At 43.2% G+C, this 23,856-nt stretch overlaps 1 protein-coding gene across 1 annotated transcript; it reads right to left on the minus strand.

The window, feature by feature from the left end:
• Positions 1-4,808: 4,808 nt before the first annotated feature.
• Positions 4,809-23,808, minus strand: LOC124111209 (sialin-like). Its single transcript, XM_046470846.2, has 11 exons — positions 23,631-23,808; positions 20,377-20,567; positions 19,486-19,719; positions 18,872-18,959; positions 17,751-17,846; positions 11,359-11,486; positions 10,423-10,572; positions 7,602-7,731; positions 6,917-7,067; positions 5,998-6,088; positions 4,809-5,319 (listed from the first exon to the last, which is right to left on the minus strand). The coding sequence occupies exons 1-11, from the start codon at positions 23,668-23,670 to the stop codon at positions 5,083-5,085; spliced, it is 1,536 nt and encodes a 511-aa protein (XP_046326802.2). The 5' UTR covers positions 23,671-23,808; the 3' UTR covers positions 4,809-5,082.
• Positions 23,809-23,856: the final 48 nt, after the last annotated feature.

The raw sequence follows: 23,856 nt of genomic DNA on the forward strand, positions 1-23,856 counted from the left end.
ATGTACTAAGGATGGGCTATTCTAAGATATCTGTTTTAGGTTTTCAGATAATTTCATAATTAACGGGAGGGGAGATTGGCTGTGCCAATCTGTGGAGGCGATGAACCGACCGCGTTATAACAGAAGCGCGCGGTTTCGAAACATTCCGATTTGTTTACGAGCCAATCTAACGGAAATTGACATTTCTGGTCAGTCCCTGTTGATATCCGTCTTTGACATCTGCCCATGTGGTGAGCTGTGAATTTGAAAGTAAATCAAAGCTTAAATTGTCATGTTTACTATTTGTCTCCCACATGCACCTTCTTATACTGTGCCTGCAGTAAAAGGTAATGTCGTCTTGAAACAACACACTGACATTATTTCTACCCTGTTTACATTTTATTCTAGCGCTACACGTGAGTGGGTATTTACATCTCTATTCAATGTCACATAAAATTATTTCTTATGATTAATGCCATGTCACGATACTCCGGACCAGGGCCTCGTTCTTCAAAGCTATCTTAGCGCTAAGGTGATCTTAAGTGCCACACTTTAACATAGGGTTACGATCATCATAGCGCTAAGATCGCTTTGAGGAACGAGGTCCAGTATAAGAATACACACACACACACACACACACACACACACACACACACACACACCCGGAGAGGGGAAGGTCGGTGGTTCGATCCCCTGAACGCGCCATATCAAAAGAGGTTTAAAAAAGGCACTTGTTGTTGCCCTGCCTGTCGCAGGGGGAAAACAAGGACTTGTCGGCGTGGAGTCATCATTCTGTGTCTGAGTGGGGTATCCATGTTAAACTGTAGCACAGTATCTAGGTGAACTAGCGCGCGCACGCACACACACACACACACACACACACACCCGTGCTATATGTATATCTATAAGAGCAATAATTTAGAACGCTATGCTAACCCTGCCCCTCACCCACCGTTATCGTCATGTATGCATGTATATTATATGTCTGTCCATAGTTTGTATATAAATTGACACAATAAAGATTTTTAGTGATGGTACATTTGTATCATTGTGTGTGTGTAAATAATGTATAATGAGGTCACCTCAGCCTTAGAATGTTTTCACTGTCCGTGTCTTCAACCAGACGCTGAAAGCGGTCTTGATGTGTTATGAGTGACCGACACAACAACACGTTGTTTACCTATTCTCTTGTGCTGCGTATCTTGATTGATCCGACATGCTCAGTAACACGAGGTGCGAAGTTAATGACCGTGACGATTAATGTTTAATTTGACCCAGATATATTAAAACTGCTCGCTCTGCCATGTTCCTTTAAGCGTGTAGGCGACTTAAAGACGAGGAAATACTTGTCTGGTTAGTTTTGTTTGACCTGAAGCATTGATGGGATGAAACCAGGGTGGGTTTATTGACAGCTAGCTGGCTGTTCTGGGTGTTAATTCGGAGCATCAGTTCGCGAATTTTCCAAGGTGATATTTCCATACATCTGCATTACATTAATCACTCGATTGTCTGATCCAGACTCGATTATTTACAGACGGCCGTCATATAGCTGGAATATTGCGGAGTGCGGCGTTAAACAACAAACCCACCAACCAACTACAGTACGCGTGATTGAAGTAGAACAAGTCTGTAATCGCCTTTACTCTTATGTTATTTGCTTTATCTGCCCGAGATTTCATTATTTACATGCGACCGTGATAAATGATCTGCAAAGGTGCGGAGCAAAAACAACATTCACACACGAACGGGGTCATCCGAGGCGTCTGACATTGCGGTAGAGAAATATTTTACGTGCGACTCCCAATGAGCTGTCGAGGCAAATGACAATCTCATCACCATGCAGCTTGAGCCTCCTGTGTTACATAATTTGTGCAGCAAAATTTACTTTCATGAATTTACCCCCTCTTCACCAGAATTGCAGAAAGTTTCCGTGGAGATGTATACAACTATCGCCTTTCCAGACAGTAATTACAGGCGTCAAATGCGGAACACAGTCACCGCTGACAACGCTGGTGGGGCCCTTTTTCCTTTTTCTTCTTTAAAGTGCACCTATCGCACGCTATCTGTCATTGTCATTAAACTACACACCAAATGAGCAGATCGGAATTGTGTCCAGGTATTTGGCTATCGTGTGCTCAAATGTGTTCACATGCTCCCAGAACAATCAAGGTCAAAAAACCTTTTTCAAAATTTGGTTTACGACTCCCAAAAAAATGAAATGTGGAAAGAAATATAAAAGTGAATTGTTGAAAAAACACACCGAATAACTGTCGCTATCAATATAAATTAATTATTTAAAACACAATGCTTTAAAAATCTTGAAAATACAATTTAATAGACCCCTTTTTTCCAACCTACTTAACATTTGGAGGAAATTGAAAGAAAAGAATTTGCAATTTGTGTTTTCGACCTACCGACCAAGATTTTGGGGCCAGAAATCCGCAAGCCAAAATTAAACTGGCCTAAAAGTGAAAATAATGTTCATTTCTCTTCACAGAGACCGCCTGCGTGGGGAAGTGGATAGAGTGTCTGCCCGGAGAGGGGAAGGTCGGTGGTTCGATCCCCTGAACGCGCCATATCAAAAGAGGTTAAAAGAAGGCACTTGTTGTTGCCCTGCCTGTCGCAGGGGGAAAACAAGGACTTGTCGGCGTGGAGTCATCATTCTGTGTCTGAGTGGGGTATCCATGTTAAACTGTAGCACGGTGTCTAGGTGGACACACACACACACACACACACACACACACACACACTGCTATAGGTGCAATAATCTCACCTCATCTCAGAAAATTTAGAAAGACATATAGATGGCATGGCCCTTCAGTGTGCACATTTATAAGATGATTAATAACATGAGCATGTATCCCATCCAACTCTTACACCTGGCGCGTAATCCTGCACTAAGCAATAGCTCGTGTGTGTGCGTGCGTGCGTGCGTGCGTGCGTGCGTGCGTGCGTGAGAGCGTGTCATGAGCAACGTCCCACGCTATAGGGCTCAGATAAGACGCCTCCAACCAACCCATCGGGACTGGGGACCAGCTTTGTCACTCCCCACGAGATCAACCTGGAGCTTGACACGGCACAATTTGTAACCATTTGTACACATGGTGACATGTAAACTAGGGAACAGCCTTGCAAGTTGTGGAAGTATGTTCCGTCTATCCTGACCTGCACCAAGGGCAGATCCAGCATTTTAAAAAGGGAGGGGGCCAAATATCCAAATCCTCTCTCAGTGGGACCCTGGACACCCCCTCTGGATCCGCCTATGTTCACAGCCCTAATTTTCGAGACAGGGGGCGGGGGCACGGGTGGCCCAGTCGTCTAAGGCGCCGCGATTCGCTGTGCAGAGTTGCGTCCCTTGGGCATGCCAGGAACCTCTGATTATGGGTTCGAATCCCGGTTCGTCCCGATTATGTTTCTAGGTTTTTCAGCACCATACCCGTGCTCGTTGGTTTCACCGAAGTGGTAAACGCCTGAGACCTGCATCACTTCGGGCTTTCCTCCCACATTAAGCTGACACGCCGTGATATAACTGGAATACTGTTAAAAGCGGCCTTAAACCAAACTCACTCACTCACTCGAGACAGGGGGCCCAGTCGCCGCATTCAATGACAGGGTTGTGCTCCTTAGTCGTGGTCGTGGGTTCGAATCCTTGACAATACAGACCTCCAAGTAAATACATTCGTTATAGTCAAGGTCTATTACAAAATTGTTAACCTCGAAATCGACCAGAATGCATGAAAAACGCACACGGTAAACCGGCCATACATGAAGCTTTTTTTTCACCCTATCGCTAAAAGTTTTTCCGTTATATTCAGAGAATAACATCTGAGCTGCTAGGAATAAGGAATTTTCTGTCCCGAGTGAATTCATTTCGCAAGTCCATCTCAGCGAGGGGGTTTCAACATTACTTCGCGAGGGACAGATAATCCGTTATTCCGAATGGCGAGTGGATTATTCTTCATTATAGGCTTCAGTGGGAAATAATGAGGTTTCTGAAGTTGAGAAAAGTGATATTTTCATTGCAGTGAACACTTGACATTTCACAGCAGTGATCATAACAATTGATATTTCACTTGAATGAACATAACTCTTTGACAGGAGACCCGTGAAGATCAGGGGTAAAATAGGTCTTCAACAACCCATGCTTGCCGTAAAAGGTGACTAGGCTTGTCGTAAAAGGCGACTAACGGGATCGGGTGGTCAGGCTCGCTGACTTGGTTGATGCATGTCATCCTATCCCAATTGCGTGGATCGATGCTCATGATATTAATCACTGGATTGTCTGGTCCATACTCGATTATTTACAGACCGCCGTCATATAGCTGGAATATTGCAGAGTGCGGCGTTAAACAACAAACAAAACAAACTTTGACAGGACTATTATCTTACAAGAATTACCTCTCCTGAAACTATTTCCCCTTAATCGGGTAGGCATCAACAAAAAGTATATAATATATAGGATATTCCAATTGTCTCGTGAAATATCGTGTTTCTCTTATCTCGTGACGGGGACAACGAGATATTTTCAGAACTTGCGAGAAGGCGCTGACATGACCCAACGTTGAAAACAATGTAATAACTGACGTGAACTGGGCAACCATCATGCAACAAAAATAAGAAGGCTCAGTCTGAATTAATTGCGCTGATATCATTGCCCTTATGGGTAGAGTGAGTGAGTGAGTGAGTTGGGTTTAACGGCGCTTTTAACAGTATTCAAGTTATATCACGGCGTGTCAGCTTAATGTGGACACGGGTGTGGTGCTGACAAACCTAGAAACATAATCGGGGCGAACCCCTTATGGGTAAAAGAAATTAATACACGTACTCTGTAACGTGTGGAACTTGTTTTATTTCTTTAAACATCTACAACGTGTGCGCTTGGTGAGTGGGATACCGTCCTCATTGTTGACATTATTGATATTTATTTCCAGTTCAGGTTAGCCATGAAAATAAACTACAGCAAAACCTCGTTAATCCGGACCCCCTTTATCCAGAACCCTCGCCTTCTGGACGATCACGATTCGTTAATCAAGTCAGTTAAACGGGAAATTTTGTGACCCGGATTGTCATGGTTTTTTACGGGAAATGTTTTTTTCTTGGCAGTCAAGGTGATTCGATCTTCCCATTCTCTGTAAATCCTTCGTTATGAACTCCAGAGTTCGCATCACAATTTTCCACTTTTGGCTTGCCGTCCATGTCCAGAACGTCGATGTCAACTTTAACGTTTTCCCGTGCCCAGGGTTGAACTTCGAACTCGGAGAAAAAGGTAAATATGATGGCTCCGACAAGACCGAATCCCGCACAGATGTAGAACACCGTACGCCACTCTCCCTGTGTGTTCTGCAACCCAAAAATAAGTGTGTGAATGCGTGAGTGAGCGAGTGGAAATCGAGCCCGGGTTTTCATAAACGAACCACAAGCTTGACGAAATTACTCTACCCCAGTGAGGTTTATTCCACACGTGTCACTTTAATGGTGTATTCGTAAGCAAGAAACGGACTTGAAGTCCATGATTATTGCACTTATAAAGTGGCTGCTTGTACTAGTCCGGGGGGCGGTCGGGTGGCCTAATGGTTAAAGGGTTCGCTCGTCACGCCGAAGACCCGGTTCGATTCCCGACATGGGTACAATGTGTGAGGCCCATTTCTGGTGTCCCCCGCCGTGATATTGCTGGAATATTGCTAAAAGCGGCGTAAAACCATACTCACTCACTCACACACTCACTAGTCCGGGCTGATGCCGATTTTAGGGTGCTACCCCACTGAGATACCATGCCGCAGTTTAACATGAATACCCCACTCAGACACAGTATAATGACTTCGAGCCGACCAGTCCTTGTTTTATCCCCTTAATGCCGAGCGCCTGCAGAGTAACAACAAGTACCATCTTTAAACGTCTTTTGGTATGACGCGGGCGGGGATCGAACCCCGGACCTACCGCTCTCCGGGCGGACGCTCTACCACTAGGCCACGGTGGCGGTCGCATCTCTAAAGATAAACATGTACAGTTACTACTTACATTGGGCGTGAGCGCCCCAACAGCCAGTGGTGCCGTCATCCCGGGAACAGTGGCAAACAGGTTGGATATTCCGAACAGAATTCCAGCGTATCTGGCAAGGATACAACATTTCAAAATGTCATTAATATGTACGAGAACATTGAGATGATTTTGGAGGACAACTGATATCTATCTTGTCATATGTCTCATCAAACAACAGGAGTAACGGTAGAGCTGTCGATAGAGCCGTCCAAAATGCGGATTGTTGGGTCACAATGGCCGCTTAATATGCACTGGGGAAAACCTGTCACCGGGGGGTTTGTGGAAGGTTTGTATGAACCAGACTCGAAAATACCTCGGAAAGTCATTGGCAGTTATAGATTTATTATACTGAAAGGTCACACTCTCAATACATATGTCTTGTCAATTAATAAATATTAAGTGGTTTATATTTGTATACGCAATATTTGTTCGCCAACTGTTTTTAATGAAACCCCGAATGTATAAATGTATTCATGATTCCGTCTGGTTAAACGGGTTTCACGTATTAAGATATGCTGGTACATTGTATGCTCATCAATGTTTGTTTGTTTGTTGTTGTTTAACGCCGCACTCAGCAATATTCTTGCAATATGACGGCGGTCTGTAAATAATCGAGTCTGGACCAGACAATCCAGTGATTTACATCATGATCATCGATCCACGCAATTGGAATCGATGACACGCATCAACCAAGTCAGCAAGCCTGACTACCCGATCCTGTAGGTCGCCTTTTACGACACCACGCAAATGGGATACGATGACATGCATCAACCAAGTCAACAAAGACCACCCGATCCCGTTAGTCACTTCTTACGACACGCATTGTCGCCATTTACGGCAAACATGGGTTGCTAAAGACCGTTCATCTATGTAGTGCTCAAGGAACATCTAGACATACCTGGGAGCGAAGTCGACGACGTTGACCACGAAGCCAGAGTTGCAGAGCCCCATGAAGCCGACGGAGACACAGAGGAGGACAACGCCGACGTACCTGTTGCTGCAGGATACGAAGCCCGTCCCTAACAAACACGCACTGGCACCGAGAAAAGCTTAAAATAAGAAATTAATTGTGTCAGCGCATTTGAAGTGTGGTTGGTTTGTTGTTTAACGCCGCACTCAGCAATATCCCAGCTATATGACGGCGGTCTGTAAATAATCGAGTATGGACCAGACAATCCAGTGATTGACGTCATGAGCATCGATCCACGCAATTGGTATACGATGACATGCATCAACCAAGTCAGCGAGCCTGACCACCCGATCCCGTTAGTCGCCTCTTACGACAAGCATAATTTGCTGGTGACCGATGTTAACCCGGAATCCTCAAACCTTGCTGACTTGGTTGATGCATGTCATCGTATCCCAATTGCGTGGATCGATGCTCATGATGTCAACCACTGGATCACCTGGTCCAGACTCGTTTATTTACAGACTGCTGTCATATATCTTTAATATTGCCGTGTGCGGCGTCAAACAACACACAAACAAACAAACAAACTTCATGTGAACCACTTGCGCAAAAAAACCTTCATGCATTAACAGGATACTCTCTAGACAAGTCGAGTAATAATGTGTATACTGACCAAGAGCTTGAGCCCCTCTCCGGGTGACTTTGGTGCTCAGATAGTTTCTTCGGAGGAAGTCGGCTATCTGGCCACCTCCTAATGACGTCACAGACATGGCCATGAAGGGAGCAGACGACAGCAGGCCGTTCTGGAGAAGATGACAACTCATGGTCACATATTCCACGGTATGCCGAAAACAAGCGTGTCACTAAGATGTGACCTTGTTCAATGGATAAACTAACTGGTGAGGTATGGTGAAATGGGGTTTAACGTCGCGTCCAAGATTATTGCACTTATATAGCGACGTGCATGCACGTGTATGTGTGTGTGGCTGCTTGTACTAGTCCGGACTGATGCCGATTTATAGTGCTAGCACACTGAGATACCATGTCGCAGTTTATCATGAATACCCCAGTCAGACACAGTATACTGACTCCGAGCCGACCAGTCCTTGTTTTAGCCCCTTAATGCCGAGCGCCAGACAGGGTAACAACAAGTACCATCTTTTAACGTCTTTTGGTATGACGCGGCCGGGGATCGTATCCCGGACCTTCGGCTCTCCGAGCGGACGCTCTTCCACTCGACCACGGAGGCGGTCGGATATACCAACTGACCTCTGGGTGATGATATGACATTATTCAATGGGGTTACTTTCGCAGTGGACTTACTTTGTTTGTTTGTTGTTTAACGCCGCACTCAGCAATGGTTGACATCATAAACATCGATCCACGTAACTGGGACACGATGACATGCATCAACCAAGTCAGCGAGCCTGACCACCCAATCCCGTTAGTCGCCTCTCACGACAAGCATAATCGCCTTTTAAGGCAAGCATGGGTTGCTGAAGACCTATTCTAGCCCGGATCTTCACGGGTCGGTGGACTTACTAACACAATGAATGTACTTATTGTCACGAACGATTTACTTATATTTACAAAGGATTCACTGAATAACACATTGGATGTCGAGGGGAATGTCCGAGTAACTCTCCATTCCTTGAAAATAATGGAGCAGAGTCCTCTACTTTCACACTTTGACAAAATATTATCTTGTGTAAAATATTTGAAAAATATACAACAACTCTTTGTAGCGTGTATTGACACTGTGTGAGTCGCCCTTGTTTGATGCACGAGGAATACGTTCTCTGTCGCTGTTGCACGTGCACCTCGCTCCGTCACGAGCTGATATTTACAATACATGGTACACGGCACGTCATAATATCGTGGGGTCCTGAACTAGTATTTTATCAATCGATTGCACATCGTCAATACACGATGACGGGAATTATAGGAAATATACACGATGTTTTTTATTTTAAAATATTTGATTAAAAAATAAGCCCGATTCTATTGTACGGATCAGAAATTTGGGTCCTAGAACATTTGGATGTTATTGAGAAACTACATTTATATGCATGTCAAAAGTTTTTGGGTGTAAAATCTAGCACAGAAAACGCAAGAGTATATGGTGAGTGCGGACGGCTTCCCATGTATATCAATAGTTATTTAAAGGTTATTAAATACTGGGTCAAACTATTAAATATGCCATCTTCAAGATACCCTAGAAAATGTTATAATATGATGCTTCTCTACGACAGCCATGGGAAACAAAATTGGGCATTAAAAGTTAAAAACATGTTATACGAATGTGGATATGGTTATATTTGGTTACAGCAACATGTAGATATGCCACAGCATTTCTTCTCCTGTTTGACACACAGACCTAAAAAGATATGTACATTCAAAAATGGCATGGTCTTTGTCCAGTTCTAGAAAAGCAAATTACTACACTACATTTAAGACTACTATAATACGAGAGCCTTATCTATTAAGTGTAAATTTACATAAGTTTAGAACAGCTCTTTCTCGATTTAGTTGTGGCTCACATGATCTATTTATTGAAACAGGCAGATATGAAGGTATTGCAAGAGAACATAGACTTTGTAGGATTTGTAAAACTGATTGTATTGAAGATGAATATCACTTTTTATGTGTATGTCCAGTGTATAAAGATTTAAGAGCAAAATATCTAAGTACCTATTTCTACCGCAACCCAAACGGTAACAAATTTGGTAAATTAATGACTTGTGATTGTACAGAAACTATTAGAAATTTATCCATGTTTGTTTATCATGCTATGAAACTAAGAAAATGTATGAATTTGTAACACGCCCCAGACAATGTACTGTACGCGTTTTAACAATAGAATGACGTCATGGATGTGTTTCAATGGACTGGATTGGATATTTACAGCACACTACAACATACTGCACTATAAAACTACACCCACATGTGCAGAAGGCCAGATCCACGGACAGGTTATCCTAGAATGTTTAATGAATTAAGTACATGAAATAACTACACTGGTCTGATACAATAATGCTGTTAAACATGTCAGACATTGTTTATTTGTTTGTTTGTTGTTTAACGCCGCACTCAGCAATTTTCCAGCTGTATGACGGCGCTCTGAAAATAATCGAGTCTGGACCAGACAATCCAGTGATTTGACATCATGAGCATCTGTACTAGGGTAGCTTAGTGGTTTAAGCGTTCGCTCGTCACGCTGAAGACCCGGGTTCGATTCCCGACATGGGTACAATGTGTGAATCCCATTTCTGGTGTCCCCCGCCGTGATATTGCTAAAAGCGGCGTAAAACCATACTCACTCACTCATTTACCCCGGCTGTCTGATGCTTATGGGACTCTGTGAAACAGTATGATTTAATCACATATCATAAGCAAAAAAATGTACTGACTGCCCCGACCCTTAAACACCATAAACTGAGTACCGTTCAAATACAATCACTCACTCACCCAGTCACCAAATTAATTATTCTTACTGATTTAACATCGTAGAGGAGAACATCTTTCAGGAAGGATGGTACTTCCGCCATGATGGTGTACAACAACCAGTTGAAACAGACGTGAGACAGGACGCACACGTAGAGTGGCCGTGATGTTGCTATCTCCCGCCATGGAGTAGATGTCACCTGTAAGAAAGTCCAATGTAATTTATATACTGACCGCGAATACCATACACGTTGGTTAATATATGTAGAATGACTCAAATTCTTGAGATATTGGGTTCGTTCGATGCACAAACGAACATACTGGTATGTTGTGTGAACCGACTCTCATGAGCGCATCACATGTGACGTCATAGATCCATGACTCAAGATGTGTCTTATGTAGGATTAGCGTGTAAAGTCTTGTGCAGCATATCGTGATAGGTTGGTTGGTTTGTTTGTTGTTTAACGCCGCACTCAGCAATATTCCAGCTATATGACGGCGGTCTGTAAATTATCGAGTCTGGACCAGACAATCCAGTGATTAACATCATGAGCATCGATCCACGCAATGGGGATCATGCATCAACCAAGTCAGCGAGCCTGACCACCCGATCCCGTTAGTCGCCTTTTACGGCAAGCATGGGTTGCTGAAGACCTATTCTACCCCGGATCTTCACGGGTCATATCGTGATAGGAATAAAGACGCTCAGTGGTAATACTTGACTGATTGTTAGGTTTGTCATGAAGTGGTACACATTGGAAACATCTCTTCTTAACGACATTTTTCTCTATATGTTTCTATAGTTCGCGTTTCTTTTGGCGTCGAGTAAATATAAACAATTAAACTTTCGATCTCAAAATATGTTCTTCTTAAATGCGAATGACTGTCATCAGTTGACGATCTCTTTGAAGCAGCGAATGTTATTCGTAGTTTCTTTGTTTGGTTGTTGTCTAATTAAAGCAATTGTTTGAGAAGAGCCACCGTACCGGTTTTGTGCTGTCCCCAATGCTCTTAACGATGTAGTCGCGCTCTTCATCAGTGATGGAGGAGTGGGCTGACGGACTGTCAGCCACGAAGACGAACCACACAATCATCCATAATAGGTTAGCTGCCCCTGTGCAGGTGAACACGTTGAGTTAGTTCATGTTGTATTTGACTTGGGAGATTCAATATGTCTTTACGTTGAATATCTAGTCTGAACGCTTTGACTTAATCCACCGTACAAGAGCAGGAGGTTGGTGGTTCGATCCCCGGCTGCGTCAAATAAAAAAAGACGTCAAACTATGGTACTTGTTGTTACCCTGCCTGCACACGACATGAAGGAGATACAACATGGACCGGCCGGTTCGGTCGGAGTCAGAATACAGTGTCTGAGGGGGGTGCTGCATGCTATCTCAGTGGACAAGCACTATCAAACTGGCATTAGTTCGAACTGGAAAAAACATACGCATGCATACCAAAATACTTTAAAAGATGGTACTTGCTGTAACCCTGTCTGGCGCTCGGCATTAAGGGGCTAAAACTAGGACTGGTCGGCTCGGAGTCAGTATTCTGTGTCTGAGTGAGGTATTCATGTTAAACTGGTATGGTATCTTTGTGGGCGAGCACTATAAATCGGCATCAGTCCGGACTAGTACAAGCAGCCACACACACACACACACACACACGTACATGCACGTCGCTATATAAGTGCACTAATCTTGGACGCGACGTTAAACCCAATTTCACCTCACCTACATGTATTCTAACATACACAGTGACAATGATATCTAGCAAATATTGGTTATAAAATTGCTCGATTTAGATGACTATTGGTTATCACTGGCATATCACTGGGTGAGTGAGTGAGAGGGGTTTAACACCGATTCGAACAGTTTTCAGTTTTGTCACGGCGTGTTGTAATTAGTGACCCGGATGTGTGTCATCTCTCCCCAACTGATCGTTGCGATGTGGTTGGGCCGATGGATAGTGGTTGGTTCTTCACGCTGAACAAAGTTCGCTTCCCACATTGGTACACACAACCCATGGGAGGCCAGGTCTGGGTGCCACCCGTACAGACATTTGTGTAATGTTGCTGCAACAAACTCACTCACCTCTGAGCTGAAAGTTATTTTTTGGGTGGTTTTATAAGACATGTGTGTGAAGGCATGTGTGTGAAGGCATATGTGTCAAGGGATATATCTGAAGGCATGTGTGTCAAAGGATATATCTGAAGGCATGTATGTGAAGATGTGTGTCAAGGCATGTGTGTCAAGGCATGTGTGTAAAGGCATGTGTGTCAAGGCATATGTGTGTGTCAAGGGATATGTCTGAAGGCATGTATGTGAAGACATGTGTGTCAAGGGATATATCTGAAGGCATGTATGTGAAGGCAATTGTGTCAAGGGATATATCTAAAGGCATGTGTGTCAAGGGATATATGTGAAGGCATGTGTGTCAAGGGATATATCTAAAGGCATGTGTGTCAAGGGATATATCTGAAGGCATGTGTGTGAAGGCATGTGTGTCAAGGGATATATCTAAAGGCATGTGTGTCAAGGCATGTGTGTCAAGGGATATATCTAAAGGCATGTGTGTCAAGGCATGTGCGTCAAGGGATATATCTAAAGGCATGTGTGTCAAGGCATGTGTGAAGGGATATATCCAAAGGCATGTCTGTGTCAAAGTGTATGTCTAAAGACGTGTGTGTGAAGACGTGTGTCAAGGCATGTGTGTAAAGGCATGTGTGTCAAGGCATATGTGTGTGTCAAGGGATATGTCTGAAGGCATGTATGTGAAGACATGTGTGTCAAGGGATATATCTGAAGGCATGTGTGTCAAGGGATATATCTAAAGGCATGTGTGAAGGGATATATCTGAAGGCATGTGTGTGAAGGCACATGTGTCAAGGGATATATCTGAAGGCATTTGTGTCAAGGCATGTGTGTCAAGGGATATATCTAAAGGCATGTGTGTCAAGGCATGTGTGTCAAGGGATATATCTAAAGGCATGTGTGTCAAGGCATGTTTGTCAAGGGATATATCTAAAGGCATGTGTGTCAATGGATATATCTAAAGGCATGTGTGTCAAGGCATGTGCGTCAAGGGATATATCTAAAGGCATGTGTGTCAAGGGATATATCTAAAGGCATGTGTGTCAAGGGATATACCTAAAGGCATGTGTGTCAAGGCATGTGTGTCAAGGGATATATCTAAAGGCATGTGTGTCAATACATGTGTGTCAAGGGATATACCTGAAGGCATGTGTGTCAAGGGTTATATCTGAAGGCATGTGTGTCAAGGGATATATCTGAAGGTATGTGTGTCACGGGTTATATCTGAAGGCATGTGTCAAGGGATATACCTGAAGGCATGTGTGTCAAGGGTTATATCTGAAGGCATGTGTGTCAAGGGATATATCTGAAGGTATGTGTGTCAAGGGTTATATCTGAAGGCATGTGTGTCAAGGGATATATCTGAAGGCATGTGTCAAGGGATATATCTGAAGGCATGTGTGTCAAGGGTTATATCTGAAGGCATGTGTGTCAAGGGATATATCTGAAGGTATGTGTGTCAAGGGTTATATCTGAAGGCATGTGTGTCAAGGGATATATCTGAAGGCATGTGTGTCAAGGGATATATCTGAAGGCATGTGTGTCAAGGGATATATCTGAAGGCATGTGTGTCAAGGGATATATGTGAAGGCATGTGTGTCAAGGGATATATCTGAAGGCATGTGTGTCAAGGGATATATCTGAAGGCATGTGTGTCAAGGGATATATCTGAAGGCATGTGTGTCAAGGGATATATCTGAAGGCATGTGTGTCAAGGGATATATCTGAAGGCATGTGTGTCAAGGGATATATCTGAAGGCATGTGTGTCAAGGGATATATCTGAAGGCATGTGTGTCAAGGGATATATCTGAAGGCATGTGTGTCAAGGGATATATCTGAAGGCATGTGTGTCAAGGGATATATCTGAAGGCATGTGTGTCAAGGGATATATCTGAAGGCATGTGTGTCAAGGGATATATCTGAAGGCATGTGTGTCAAGGGATATATCTGAAGGCATGTGTGTCAAGGGATATATCTGAAGGCATGTGTGTCAAGGGTTATATCTGAAGGTATGTGTGTCAAGGGTTATATCTGAAGGCATGTGTCAAGGGATATACCTGAAGGCATGTGTGTCAAGGGTTATATCTGAAGGCATGTGTGTCAAGGGATATATCTGAAGGTATGTGTGTCAAGGGTTATATCTGAAGGCATGTGTGTCAAGGGATATATCTGAAGGCATGTGTCAAGGGATATACCTGAAGGCATGTGTGTCAAGGGTTATATCTGAAGGCATGTGTGTCAAGGGATATATCTGAAGGTATGTGTGTCAAGGGTTATATCTGAAGGCATGTGTGTCAAGGGATATATCTGAAGGCATGTGTGTCAAGGGATATATCTGAAGGCATGTGTGTCAAGGGATATATGTGAAGGCATGTGTGTCAAGGGATATATCTGAAGGCATGTGTGTCAAGGGATATATCTGAAGGCATGTGTGTCAAGGGATATATGTGAAGGCATGTGTGTCAAGGGATATATGTGAAGGTATGTGTGTGAAGGTATGTGTGTCAAGGGATATATCTGAAGGCATGTGTGTCAAGGGATATATGTGAAGGCATGTGTGTCAAGGGATATATATGAAGGCATGTGTGTCAAGGGATATATCTGAAGGCATGTGTGTCAAGGGATATATCTGAAGGCATGTGTGTCAAGGGATATATCTGAAGGCATGTGTGTCAAGGGATATATCTGAAGGCATGTGTGTCAAGGGATATATGTGAAGGCTTGTGTGTCAAGGGATATATCTGAAGGCATGTGTGTCAAGGGATATATCTGAAGGCATGTGTGTCAAGGGATATATGTGAAGGCTTGTGTGTCAAGGGATATATCTGAAGGCATGTGTGTCAAGGGATATATCTGAAGGCATGTGTGTCAAGGGATATATGTGAAGGCATGTGTGTCAAGGGATATATCTGAAGGCATGTGTGTCAAGGGATATATGTGAAGGCATGTGTGTCAAGGGATATATGTGAAGGTATGTGTGTCAAGGCATGTCTGTCAAGGGATATATCTGAAGGCATGTGTGTCAAGGGATATATGTGAAGGCATGTGTGTCAAGGGTTATATCTGAAGGCATGTGTGTCAAGGGATATATGTGAAGGCATGTGTGTCAAGGGATATATCTGAAGGCATGTGTGTCAAGGGATATATCTGAAGGCATGTGTGTCAAGGGATATATCTGAAGGCATGTGTGTCAAGGGATATATCTGAAGGCATGTGTGTCAAGGGATATATCTGAAGGCATGTGTGTCAAGGGATATATGTGAAGGCTTGTGTGTCAAGGGATATATCTGAAGGCATGTGTGTCAAGGGATATATCTGAAGGCATGTGTGTCAAGGGATATATGTGAAGGCATGTGTGTCAAGGGATATATCTGAAGGCATGTGTGTCAAGGGATATATGTGAAGGCATGTGTGTCAAGGGATATATGTGAAGGCATGTGTGTCAAGGGATATATCTTGAGGCATGTGTGTCAAGGGATATATGTGAAGGCATGTGTGTCAAGGGATATATGTGAAGGTATGTGTGTGAAGGCATGTGTGTCAAGGGATATATCTGAAGGCATGTGTGTCAAGGGATATATGTGAAGGCATGTGTGTCAAGGGATATATCTGAAGGCATGTGTGTCAAGGGATATATGTGAAGGCATGTGTGTCAAGGGATATATCTGAAGGCATGTGTGTCAAGGGATATATGTGAAGGTTTGTGTTTGAGGGCATCTGTGTGAAGCTACGTTACTTTCCTCACACAAGGTGCCTTTGATATTGACTTAATATTGACAAGCGCGACTACAACTTTATGGAAAAAGATATACATTTTTATCATATAATGGGTAGGTTTCTCGACAGGATAAAGCCAACGGATAAAAACGATATCCGTTGGGGTCATATGCGGATAGAGATGCAAATATCAAAGGTCAAGTAGGACTACTTTCACTGTTTATAAACAAACATGGCGTCGCCCTCGTCATTCGGCGATCGAGTCAAAATTAACCATTGGGAATCTGGATAAACTACTGGGATAATTGCTATCATTATCAAAAGAACAGTCTAATATACTGAGAATCAGTGTCTAACTGTGACGCAGCTAAGGCATTTTATAAGTTTTGGCAATTTTGGAGATAAAAATTTTGAAACAATTTTGCGAGGGCACGAGGCCTAGCCAAGCGGGATCAGTAGCCATATATGTGCTTGTAGACCTCTGCGGCTTAAAACCTTCTCCACATATTAAAATAGTTGGATTGGGCCGAAATATGTTTGAATTTGTACCTTGTTTCGTTTTGTCGCTGTGTGTACATCTGACTACACTTCTTAACGTAATGACAGGACAGACCGACTGTCAACAACGTCTGACCGTGGCCGTGACGTCTCATAGACTAGGGTTAGAGTAGCCGAGTAGCTTCCCTTTGACAAAGGGCAGTTACTCTAGCGGACAGACCGATGGATTGCCGCGAAAGGCAATTTAAAAACAACTGTTGTTTTGCGTATATTTTGCTTCGCCACTGTATAAGAAACAGATTTCAGTTAGAACTATATTGGCTACTGTCACTGTCCGACTGACACATCACTTACCCTGTGACGGAATAAATATTAATGCGCGCAATCCAGGAAAACTCGCAATGTTTCGGTAATGTTTGTGAGAGAGAGAGAAAGCGATTTTGAAGCACAGAATTAAAAGAATGACATTATATGATAAAGAGGTTATCACGCTTGTGTGTTTGGGGATGGTAAATATCCTGTATTAGGAATAAACACGATGTATTTAGCTCGCCAAGGCTCGCTAAATACAATGTTTATTCCTAATGCAGGATATTTACCATCCCCAAACACACTCGCGTGATAACCTCTATGTATCACAAGTTAACAAGTGCTAGATGAATGTAAAAAGATCCTCGAAGATATTTTCGTTCTGAACACTTGTCGCCCCAGTTTTGTTGAAGTGAGTAGGTTGTTGTGTTGTGTTTAACCTTAGTACATGTATATCGATTGCATAAAAGAAAACATGTTCAGTATGGTGTGTGTGTGTGTGCGTGCGTGCGTGCGTGCGTGCGTGCGTGCGTGTGCATGTGCGTGCGTGCTCCCCCACCCTATTTTCCCGTTGTTGTGTTTCTGATCTATTGTCTTGAATCTCAGTGGAACAGGTGTACAGGACATACGAGTTGAAAATATAATCACTTGAGAAACCTTGCATCTACTGCTTTGCTTGGGACATTTTACTGAAGTCACTGTCAGACTCAGGGTGTTCGGTCTATAACTGTTCTATTTGATAGTAAAGTGATTTACTCACCTACCACGTAAAATATAGATCCCCAACCATTGTCAAATCCTTCAGCGCACAAATAGCCAGATATTATAAAGGTCAAAATGTTTCCGACGAAAGCTCCTGAAAATACAATTTCGAAAATATCATGACAGATGAATGAATGAATGAATGAATGAATGATCGTTTTCAGTTAACGAAATTCTCATTTTTGATATTTACAGCGGTGTAAAAATATGAATGGATCACTGAAAATAAGTGATAACACCAGGTGTTCGCGAAAAGACTTTAACTTTTACTTTCAGTGACTGTTTGGATAGTATTGTGATGGCCAAAATGTTTCCGATGAAAGACCCTGAAAATACAATTTCAAAAATATGACAGATGAATGAATGAATGAATGAATAATCATTTTCAGTTAACGAAATCCTATTTTTTGTATTTACAGTGGTGTAAATATATGAATGGATCACTGAAAATCAGAGATGACACCATGTGTTCGCGAAAAGTCTTTAACCTTTTGCTTTTAGTGACTTTTTGGTTTATGTTATGATGGTGAAGATGTTTCCGACGGAAGATCCTGAAAATACAATTTCGAAAATAGGATGAATGAATGAATGAATGAATGAATGAATGAATGAATGAATGAATGAATATTTGTTCAGTTAACGAAATCCACATTTTTGTTATTCACAGCGGAATGAATGAATGAATGAATGAATGAATGAATGAATGAATGAATGAATGAATGACTATTTTTTCATTAAACGAAATCCACATTTTTTTCTTTAATAGCGGCGAAAAAATATGAATGGATGACTGAAATTCATTGATGACACCAGGTGTTCGCCAAAAAAGCTTTAACTATTGCTTTTAGTGACTATTTGTGCAGTAAATCCACAATATACGCGAAATAAGCGAGGTAGTTTGGTTTAACCCACTTTGAACTTACAGTATTTCAGTTACATCAGGGTGAAACCCACGAGAGCAAGGTGCTACCTGACCAAGGACCATGCTGAGCCGGGATTCGAACCCACGATTATTGGATCATGTCATGGAACCTGTGCCCCGTATGATCCTAATGAAAACATCGTACATTGGAAAGAGGCGACTTTATATCATTTTCTTGACAATCAAACCACATTTACCCGAGAACGTCAGGGAGAGGAGTTTACTTCTCTCCATAGGTGGGGCCCATTTCCCCCACATTGACTGCATCGCTGGATAAGACACGCCCTGAAATGGTAATTCCTGATCTGCATGAATGGCTATTGAAAATAGTCCACAGGAAAACATCGTTAAACTGGACGGGGCCAATGGCGGAAGAAATCGTCTTTATAAACGAATTCCGGATTATCGATATACAATTATTATAATTGTGTTTGTATACTTTCCTTGAAAACGTTCCAAATATCAATCTCCCGGGAAGCTTGACACACCAACGGGGTCAAGCAGTAATTTGGATCCAAACCAACGGGGTCAAGTTTAACTCGGTTCAGTCTAACGGGATCTAGGCTGACGGTGTCCAGATTAACGGACGCCAAAGTAAAGGAACCTGACTACTTTATAACAGGTTCCAGATTAACAGTGTCCAGTCTGATGAGGTCCAATCTATCGTGACCCAGAATAACGGGGTAAATGGCCTCTAAAGGGGTCGAGATTTATGAGTCCAGTATAACGGGATCTAGAGTAGCGGGGTCAGATGTACGGGGACAGTATAACGGGGTCCAAAATTCTTTGTCAACTTTTCTCCATATCTTACCGTAAAGAATCCAATGAGAACCCTCAGTGCGTACACAATATAAATGCTCTCCCGTGCTCCAACTGGAGTCAACATGGTTGCTATGGCACCAATGGTCCAACCAATTCCAAGCACATATTTCCCCCCAAACCTTCCGGCAAGCCATCCAGCGGGGATTTGGGCGAAGATATAACCATAGTAAAAAGCGGACAAAATGCCGGATTGTTCTCCCTTGTTCCAATTGAACTCCGCCCTCTGGAAAATACAAGAATAGGATCACTCTTCAGTGAAATGTGGTCATAGGAAGGATTTGGTTGGTTGGTTTGTTGTTTAACGCCGCACTCAGCAATATTCCAGCGGGGATTTGGGCGAAGATATAACCATAATAAAAAGCGGACAAAATGCCGGATTGTTCTCCCTTGTTCCAATTGAACTCCGCCCTCTGGAAAATACAAGAATAGGATCACTCTTCAGTGAAATGTGGTCATAGGAAGGATTTGGTTGGTTGGTTTGTTGTTTAACGCCGCACTCAGCAATATTCCAGCTATATGACGGCGGTCTGTAAATAATCGAGTCTGGACCAGACAATCCAGTGATTGATATCATGAGCATCGATCCACGCAATTGGGATCGATGACATGCATCAACCAAGTCAGCGAGCCTGACCACTCGATCCCGTTAGTCTCCTTTTACGACTCGATTATTTACAGACCGCCGTCATATAACTGGAATATTGCTGAGTGCGGCGTAAAACAACAAAACAATTAAACAAAATACTAACAGGCCGTTGTGATCTGGCTAGACTATTGCTGCAAACTGTTTTAAACAACGTTCAATCAACGAATTTCGTTCTGAAACAGAAGGCTCGACGCTCACACAATATGAACCACAAACGACAGACATTTCACTTACGTCATAACCCCTTGAAGCATTAGCGTTGGGGACGCACATTGGGTCGGAGACGTTTGCAGAAGACGCTGTGTTGTTGTCAATGACCATGCAGACTATGGCGACACTGATGTCGGTCCTGACGGCGTAGACGAAGATGAACGAGATAGAGGAGATGTAGGCCAGCAGCCATCGTTTGGATAACAAGCAAGGTGCTGCAAGAAAATATGTATTGGAGAAAACACGCTCACGAGGTTTTGGTAGACAGAGCATGCCCTGGGGAGAGGGAAAAACCAAGGGGGCGAAGCCATGCTTATAAACCGAAAAAACAAACTTAAAACAACATTTATCAACATTTTTATGTTTCGAGCATACTTTCCATGAACCTTAGGAAACGCGCGTAAAATATCTGTTGCTGGCGTACGGATCTTGAAAAGGACATTCTAAAAACCAGTGAGGCTTATCAACACCTGGGCTGGGCTACAGATATGAAGGTTGCGAGTTCGATCCTCGGGAATATAAAGCAAACATTTGTTATTTGATTTTACATTTCATTACATGTTACAATCTGAACGGAAGATATATTAATAAAATACCCAGGACATTATATAAAATCCCTGGGATATTATATAAAATCCATTACCACGTCCCTGTTTATGAGATTTAACCCGACTGGAAAGTAAAACCTCACAATAGGTTTTAATGCCTATAGAAAGAAGTCTCTTACTTTATAGAGATCCCAATGAATAGGTTTATAAGTCGTCGGTAATGTTAGTTTCTAAACGTATGATTCTTGGAAATATACCTACACTTTTGAATCTTGAAGTAATCTAACTGTAGATTAGATAACGGTTATTTTATTTTGGAGCCGGGCGCTTTAGCGTTATCTCATAGCCAACCACCTTGAAGAAAGGCTAAAAAACACCATTTTGAGTTGAAGACGAGTCGGCAGTACACGGCATGAGAGCCACGAGATCGGTTGTTGTTGTTATTGCTGTTGTTGTTTAACGCCGCACTCTGCAATATTCCAGCTATATTATGACGGTCTGTCAATAATCGAGTCTGGATCAAACGATCCAGTGATTGACATCATGAGCATCGATCCACGCAATTGGGATTCGATGACATGCACCAACCACGTCAGCGAGCCTGACCACAAGATCCCGTTAGTCGCCCCTTACGACAAGCGTAACAACAAACACCCCAAACCAAACCTAAAGTCAAATGTGTTAGCGTGAGAGAGTGAATATGGTTTTACGCCACTTTTAGCAATATTCCAGCAATATCATGGCGGGGGACACCAGATATGGGCTTCACACATTGTACCCATGTCGGGAATCGAACCCGGGTCTCAGGCGTGAGTGAGTGGGTGAGTTTGGTTTTACGCCGCTTTTAGCAATATTCCAGCAATATCATGGCGGGGGACACCAGATATGGGCTTCACACATTGTACCCATGTCGGGAATCGAACCCGGGTCTCAGGCGTGAGTGAGTTGGTGAGTTTGGTTTTACGCCGCTTTTAGCAATATTCCAGCAATATCATGGCGGGGGACACCAGGTATGGGCTTCACACATTGTACCCATGTCGGGAATCGAACCCGGGTCTCCGGCGTGACGAGCGAACGCTTTAACCACTAGGCTACCCGACCGCCCCCCCCCCCCCCCCCCCCCCCCCCCATGAACTGAGACATTCCTTGCATATCCAGCTTTTCTTTTTCCCTTTTATCCACACTGGATTAGTGTGATGTAGTGTTCACGTTCCAAGCAGAAAACATATGTTTGACCTCTTTGCCTATATCCCCTGGAACATTATCTATGAAACTAAACAATCCATTCCAGAAGTATTCCCGTTGCCATGCAACACATGCGACTGGGTAAAAATCAGCAACGGGTGGCTGATAAAAACCAGCCGCTATCGAATCCTCCACACGTGAAATACGACAATTACACACGTGGCAGGAATAAGGGTTGTAGAGTAGTAGTAGTAGTAGTAGTAGTAGTAGTAGAGTGTGAGTGAGTGAGTTCGGTTTAACGCCGCTTTTTTAACACCATTCCAGCTATATCACGGCGTGTCAGCTTAATGTGGGAGGAAAGCCCGAAGTGATGCAGGTCTCAGACGTTTACTACTTCGATGAAACCCACGAGCTGGGGTGTGGTGCTGACAAACCTAGAAACACTCGAGTTGGTCCAAAATCAATGATATACTTGCCCCAGGGCCGACTCACACAGAGTTCTCACAGTTGAGCAAAGATCATTTTAGGTGCTATAGTGAGTGAGTGAGTATGGTTTTACGCCGCTTTTAGCAATATTCCAGCAATATCACGGCGGGGGACACCAGAAATGGGCTTCACACATTGTACCCATGTCGAGATTCGAACCCGGGTCTTCGGCGTGACGAGCGAACGCTTTAACCTCTAGGCTACCCGACCGCCCCTTTAGGTGCTATAAATGTTGGACATGGTTTAAGTCTGTCAGACCACTCGGACCCCGGGGTGTCTAATCGTTGAAATGGTTACTTAAATCACTCGGCGCTGCGCGGTTTAATTAACCATTTCAACGAGTAGACACTGGGTCCTCTTGGTCTAACCTTTACTTCAACGATATTTCAGTTATATCGCGACGCGTTAAATCCAAGTGATGGAGATGGCACTGAAACCAAGGGTCATGCACAGGGCGAAATTGTAAATCGAAATAACGTTCAGCGGATCCTGTAGTGGTTAAGGGACTCAACTGTGAGCATTGAGAATTGCAACGCCAAAAACCGACCATTTCAAATTGCGAAATTACTACTGTCGGGGGGCACGGGTGGCCCAGTCGTCTAAGGCGCCGCGATTCGCTGTACAGAGTTGCGTCCCTTGGACACGCCAGAAACCTATGATTGTGGGTTCGAATCCCGGTTCGCCTCGATTATGTTTCTAGGTTTGTCAGCACCATACCCGTGCTCGTGGGTTTCACCGAAGTGGTAAACGTCCGAGACCTGCATCACTTCGGGCTTTCCTCCCACATTAAGCTGACACGCCGTGATATAACTGGAATAATGTTAAAAGCGGCGTTAAACCCAACTCACTCACTCACACTCTACTACTACTACTACTACTACTACTACTACTACTACTCAGTCACTATTACTACTGTCAGCCACAAAACCCGTTCCATAATCATAAGACATAAATATCGAGACATGATACCAACTCTCTTAGCTGTTTGTTTTAGAGCTTTTAACAACTAAGTAAACAAATAACTAATAACAAATGAAATAAAAGAAAACTAATTCTCACCATTTTCTCTCAATTGGGACTCTTCAATTGTTTCCTCCATACCCGTCCGCGTATTGAAACAAGATAACACAAGTCATATGACTGACATCATGTCGGTCAAAGTAGTGAAGTGCCCTCCTCGCCGGGGCACGATTATCACCCAGAATGACACCTGCACGAGTTTCGTTCCCGCAATGGCTCGCACTTCGGTAGAGATAATTTTGAAATGTTAAAAAATTCGGCACGC

The sequence above is a fragment of the Haliotis rufescens genome, unplaced genomic scaffold (genome assembly GCF_023055435.1).
Source record: "Haliotis rufescens isolate VD_foot unplaced genomic scaffold, xgHalRufe1.0.p SCAF_13, whole genome shotgun sequence".
NCBI classification, from domain to species: Eukaryota; Metazoa; Mollusca; class Gastropoda; order Lepetellida; family Haliotidae; genus Haliotis; species Haliotis rufescens.

Excerpts from the sequence above, each read along its gene's own strand:
- LOC124111209 (XM_046470846.2), bottom strand. The coding sequence starts at position 23,670 with ATGGAGGAAACAATTGAAGAGTCCCAATTGAGAGAAAATG. Across the intron at positions 20,568-23,630 it reads GTCCCAATTGAGAGAAAATG|CACCTTGCTTGTTATCCAAA; the intron begins GTGAGAATTAGT and ends ATTTTCTTGCAG. Across the intron at positions 10,573-11,358 it reads TTGGGGACAGCACAAAACCG|GTGACATCTACTCCATGGCG; the intron begins GTACGGTGGCTC and ends ACTTTCTTACAG.